The following is a 6,302-nucleotide window of genomic DNA, read 5'->3' as shown; positions in this document are numbered from 1 at the left end:
GGCAAAAGAGTTTAAGGATAAGGGGTAAGGCATGGATGAAAATAGAGCCTAGAGAGTGAGATATAGAGACACAACCGACACAGAGACACAGAGAGAGAGAAGACAAAGAGAGAGAGAGACAGAGAGAGGCATGTAGTCATGCGAGGCAGGCGGAAGAGAAGGGAAGCTTAGTATATAGGGGTCCATAATGTTATTAGTTGTTACAGGAGACCCCCGGCTCTGCCTCACGGCTCACTGGCAATCACTCCCCAGCCCCTGCATGCACTGCACTCCCTATGACTAATGTACGCAGGGGGCCTGGACACGGCTGGGAAGGATACTTGTAGTTTTCGCGTGGAAACCTTGTATGTCCAAAATAGTTGGTTTTGTATTTATCATTTTAAAACAGCAGATCTACAAGCACACAGCGCCTCGTGCCGTGAGGCGTTTTGTGCTTGTAGATCTGCTGTTTTCACTAGTTTTGAGCAACAGTCTTGTACGATGACATACTAACATACACATTTGAAACTTGGAGATGCAAGGTTTCTGCCCGACAGTGAAGATATACAACAACGTTATAGAGCAGTAGTGGTTCTCAGCCTTTTCTGGACCAGGGGCCTCGAAACTCTGAAAGCATTCGCAGCCCGCTCATCGGACCGCTTATCACGGCGGCCGTGTTACGTGGTCCAATGGGTGCATGTTTGTTCAGAGCATGTTTGTTTTAATGATCAATCCAACACTTGCTATTTTGGGATGGCTCAGGGTGGAAGACAAGATTAAGTGAATGTCAATGGGATTGGTATTTAAGATACTCAGAGGGACGCGTGCCCTCTTCCCCTCGTACCTGTCCAACTATACTTCTCCAATGTGAGCGACACCCACAGCCACAACACCAGAGGGAGCATCCACGACCTAGTAGGCTGCCACCCAAATTTAGCACAAGCATGGGAAAGGTGGATAATATACAGTAGCTAAGCTCCGTTGATGAATTGAATATATAGGAGCACAATGGAAGCAAGTCCCCAGGACTTTGAGGTCTGCGAGAGGAGGAGGCGGATGAGGAAAGAGATGATGGAGAAACCAGCACTGGGAATAGTGTGGATGGGGGATGGGTACAGCACATCAAACAGCTTCACCTCAAGTGTACCTGTCAGAGAGCTGTCACCGTCAGAGCCGCCCCAGCTGCGCTCTGCACTCTACCTGATCCCAGGCCTGTCAAACACGCCGTGTTAGATCAGAGCTGAGCTCTGCTCCGCCCCCACACCCGATCCCCGATCTGTCAAAACCTCCGCCGGGATCATCGCAGAGACGATAGACGGTAGGGCCGAGCGGTCGTGCGAACGGCTCGTGACCGATCGACCGACCGCCCGCCGCATCCGTGCAGTGCACCGGGATGTCATCGTGGCGTGTTTACACGCCTGACCTTCTGACTGTTTGGGCCACGATGCTTCCCTCGTGGGTTAGTCGGTTATTAGTCGGTTAACAGGCTTATCCCCTTTAAGACCTGATTCTACAAATGCCTTCTGAATCAGAAAGTTCTCTCACTTTTCAAGATTTTTCTTAAAGGTTAAAAAGTAGCAAGCTCAAAAATGTACAGCTGCGCTGAGAGCTTGTATATCTGCTATTTTTGAACTTGCTCAAGGGCCACTGCAACTCGTGTAGACTGGAAGAGATAAAGGGTCAAACCGGCGACCCTTCTAATTCCCAGAAGGCCTCTCTCTCTCTCTCTCTCTCTCTCTCTATCTCTCTCTCTCTCTCTCTCTCTCTCTCTCCACTCTACCCACTGGGGCTACGGCCGCTATTAGTCAAATGGAGCAAGAGATGGTGCCAGTAATGTTATGGTGTAATAATGTATTAGAGCTAATGGGCGGCAGCCTTTCCTTCATTATGTGACGGGGAGCTCAGAGCGCTCTGCCTCCTCGCTCGCTCGCTTTGAGGCTCACTCACTTGAACCCTTTTCACTTTGTACCCCAACCTCGCTCTCTCTCTCTCTCTCTCTCTCTCTCTCTCTCTCTCTCTCTTTCTCTCTCTCTCTCTCTCTCTCTCTCTCGCTCACTCTCACAGGGTCAGTGCATGCTCGGAGACCGATAGGAATGTAATCAAATATTCATGGTTCGCGACTAAGATTAGTAATGCTGTGTAAATGAGGCCATTTAAAAGTCTGTTTTATTCATTTTATCTGGGTTAGTCATACTACTACACACATTTTCATACACCACACACGCACGCATGCATGCATGCTCACACATGCGCGCACGTGCACACACTCACACAGCACCTCTCCATGCTCCCAGGCTATGCTCACACAGATGCCACATCATTGGCAATCCAAACACTGCTCTCCATCAAATCACCATATCTCTGACAGGGAGGGGGGGGGGGGGCTTTTTGAACAGGTATCCAGAGACCCCCGCCGCGACGGGGTTTGTACTCTGTATGCAAATGGAGGAAAAAAATAAAGTTGAAATGTTGTAGAACAAATGAGGAGGGGGGAAGGGGGGGGGGGAGGGGAGCATATCTTCGTTGTCGGGTGGAAACCTCGTATCTCCAAGTTTCAAATGTGTACGTTCTTTCGCAAAGTAAAGCCCTGCTTCAACATACAAGGCCATCGCAAACAAAAGTAGTGAAAACAGCCGATCTGCAAGCACACAACGCCTCGCACCGCGAGGCGTTGTGTGCTTGCAGATCGGCTGTTTTCACTAGTTTGAATCGTTTTTGAGCGGTGGTCACAACGCTCCTATACGTGGCCGTGTGTGTGGGTATGTATGTCTGTCTGTCTCCGTGTCCGTAGCCTGCAGTAACCTTTTCTGACCACACATGTTAAGGGAGGGGCGCTGTTGCACACACACACACACACACACACACACACACACACACACACACACACACACACACCACCGCTCAGTTCACACGAGTGTGATTTTTTAAATGATAAATGCAACGAACGGTTTTGGACATACAAGGTTTTCACCCGACAACGACGAGATCTGGAAGGGAGCTGAACGCGCAGAATGCCACAAATTCCTCCTAGATTTCGAGAAGGCAGAGACGAGGGGGGAGTGGGGGGGAGTGGAGGGGCGCACTGAAAGATCAATGGGTGTTATTGAGAAGCCTTCAGTCTGCGCTTCATCTCCGTCATCCTTCCTGTTTTGTTTTTTTCTCCTTCTCATCCGACGGTGCGCTCCTCGCGGCGTTCTTTTGATAAGTAACCCAGTTTCCCTTCCCATTGACTGACGGGTGCGCGCGGCTCGGTATTATATTACCTTACGCTAACACTAATAATAATAACAGCTGAGAGAGGGATGTTTTTGTTCGTTCGATGGTGGAAAGACGCAAGGCTTTTGGAAAAGTGTGCTCTGTGTTCATTTGCAAGTCGATCTCCATAAAGCTTGAAGGCTGTGGGGAGGAGGGGAGGACAGCGGAACGGCCTGAGACGCACATGTGGGCCGGGGCAGCTCCGACGCCGAGGCCCAAACCCCCCACACCGCTCCTCACCTAACCCAGTGTTTCTCAACCTTTTTTCTGCATGGGCACACTTTTCATGTCCCAAGAATCCAAGGGCACACCAACATAATACGGGGGTGTAAATATCGTCACTGTCGGGAAGAAACCTTGTATCTCCAAGTTTCAAATTTGTACGTTTCTTCGCAAAGTAAAGCCCTGCCTCATCATACAAGGCTCTCGCACAACAGTAGTGAAAACAGCAGATCTACCAGCACACAACGCCTCGCACCGCGAGGCGTTGTGTGCTTGTAGATCGGCTGTTTTTTAAATGATAAATGCAATCCTGGCTTTCAAGCAGTTTCAAGGGGCACAATTGACCCTTCTCAGAGGCACACCAAAGGTCCCCAGGCACAGTGGTTGAGAAACACTGACCCAACCAGACAGTGGTGTAAAGTAACTAAGTACATTCACTTACGGTATGTACTGCACCTAAGTGCAATTTTGAGGTTTTTGTACTTAACTTGAGTATTTCCAATTTCTAATACTTTTATTTCTACTCAACTACATCTCCGATCCAAATATTGTACTTTTTACTCCACTACAATTTGAAAGCTTTTGTTACTAATTACTTTGCAAATACAAAATGTGATATTATAAAACATACATTAACCACTTTAGCCTGCTATTTTATACCTAGGCTATTTGAAAATAGACGATCTCCAAGCTCACAACTCGTCCCATCGCGGCGCGTTGTGAGTTTGTAGATCTGCTATTTTCAAACTTTTTTGTAGCTTTACTTTTGATGCCAATACTTTCGTGCTTATGCTCAATTACATTTTGAATTCTGGACTTTTTTTTTTACTTGTAAGTATTTCTATTTTCTATATTGCAGTATTGATACTTTTACTTAAAGGAGCTATAGTCAACTTTTTCTTGAAAAACGGATGCTAAAATAAAAATAATGTTTCGAAAATATTTTATAAAAAAATAAGCTTCATATATGTGTTTCAATTAAAAAATGACCACAAAAAGCAGAAAAATAATGATAAAATAATCATTTTGGCCCTTTGTTTACATTTACGGGCCCTGTAAATGTAAACAAAGGACCATTTTTTAATTGAAACACATATATGAAGCTTATTTTTTTATAAAATATTTTTGAAACATTATTTTTATTTTAGCATCCGTTTTTCAAGAAAAAGTTGACTATAGCTCCTTTAAGTAGATCATTTTCCAGCAGTGCACCCATCCCCCAGCAAGGATGCTGCTTTTACTGAAATGCACACGCACAGCGCGCGCGCACACACACACACACACACACACACACACACACACACACACACACACACACACACACACACACACACACACACACACACACAAACACTCTCTCTCTCTCTCTCTCTCTCTCTCCCTCTCTCTGTCTACAGACTGTCTATCCACAAGTTTCCAAAGTCCCATCGTGCATTGCGCAGAAGGTGTGCGGCAGTTCCCGGCGTCGCAGCCGAGAGTGATCTACAATCTCACAACCGTTGCATTTGCGACGTGACGTGTGATATTTGTTCTCCGGAAGTGTCCCACAGATAATTCTACATAAATTATCGCGGAAATAGTTGGATACACTCAGTCTCACCTGTGATTTCCTCTCCCTCTCCCGCTCCTCTTCTCTCCTCTCCTGCAGGTCACCAGGAGAGCTCTGGCATGCAGCCGTGCAGCCTGGGTGGAGGCTCTTGCCCGGCCATGTGCACGTGCAGCAACAACATCGTGGACTGCAGGGGGAAGGGGCTCATCGCCATCCCAGCCAACCTGCCCGACAGCATGGCCGAGATGTAAGTCCAACACAAAGAAGAACTGTCCACCATGCATCAGTGTTTCTCAAACTTTCACATTTCAAGGTCTCCCCTTAACTCTGACAGTGTACAAATGGAACCAAATGGACCCGTCAGGGTCCATTTGGTTCCATTTGTACACTGTCAGAGTTACAGACGTGTAAGGGTCAATTTAGGCCCCCCTAAAGGAACCCACAGAGTCCCTGGAATCCACTTTGAGATGTAAGTCTAACACAAAGAAGAACTGTCCACCATGCATCAGTGTTTCTCAAACGTTCACATTTCAAGGTCTCCCCTTAACTCTGACAGTGGACCCTGACGGGTTAATTTGGTTACATTTGTACACTGTCAGAGTTACTGGCAGACTTGGAACAGGAAACTTTTTAAAGAATTTTATATGTATCGATGTTTAACTTTCTCGGACGTGGTCTTTTTATGCCCCCCTGGCACTACAGGCCCCGTCAAGTATGCTGCATGATGTAGGAACGGTAAGCAGCGCCGCGTTTTGAGCGGGCAAAAGAACGGGGGAAGATGGCAGAGAATGTAAGAGAGGCCGGGGCTTACATTTCGAAAAGGGCCTTTTGGTGAAAATATCGAAAGTAGCTAACCTCCAAGTTCACAACGTGTCGCGCTGCGACGCGTTGTGAGCTTCGAGGTCAGCTACTTTCGCTACATGATAGTGATACCACGCAAACTAACTAAGCATAATCAAGTGAATACTGGAGATGTGGCGTACGGCATGGATTTCTACACAGAGAGGGCAATTCTTTCAACACAAGATGCTGCATTCAAGTTCAGGAGAGTTTGGACAAGGCAATTCTATTGAATGCTGCCTTCAGGTATCTGGCATGGAAAGAGGGGCATTTGTTTCTTTCACCATAGTATATAAAAACTGCATTCATGGTCTGGAGAGGGCACATTTTACAGTCGGGTAAAAGGGCAGGGGCTCAAGCCCCCTTTTACTGTCTATGTGCGCACGTGCCTGGGAGGGAGACTCACTGCCCTTCCGAGGCGATAGCCAGCTTGCGCGCGCGCGTGTATGTGTGGCGA

General features: G+C 47.3%; 1 protein-coding gene across 1 annotated transcript in view; it reads left to right on the top strand.

The window, feature by feature from the left end:
- Nucleotides 1–987: 987 nt before the first annotated feature.
- Nucleotides 988–6,302, top strand: part of slit1a (slit homolog 1a) — a gene marked incomplete at both ends in the record, with an annotated part of 69,671 nt that continues 64,356 nt past the window's right edge. The window contains 2 exons of the mRNA XM_080740767.1: nt 988–1,207; nt 5,105–5,252. Coding sequence (XP_080596893.1) covers nt 988–1,207; nt 5,105–5,252 — 368 coding nt within the window. The remainder of the gene's footprint in view (nt 1,208–5,104; nt 5,253–6,302) is intronic.

Source organism: Nannobrachium achirus (assembly GCF_963921795.1).
Source record: "Nannobrachium achirus genome assembly, chromosome: 13".
Lineage (NCBI taxonomy): Eukaryota > Metazoa > Chordata > Actinopteri > Myctophiformes > Myctophidae > Nannobrachium > Nannobrachium achirus.
Note: the sequence above shows the minus strand (reverse complement) of the source record. Positions and strands in the feature narration are given on the sequence as shown.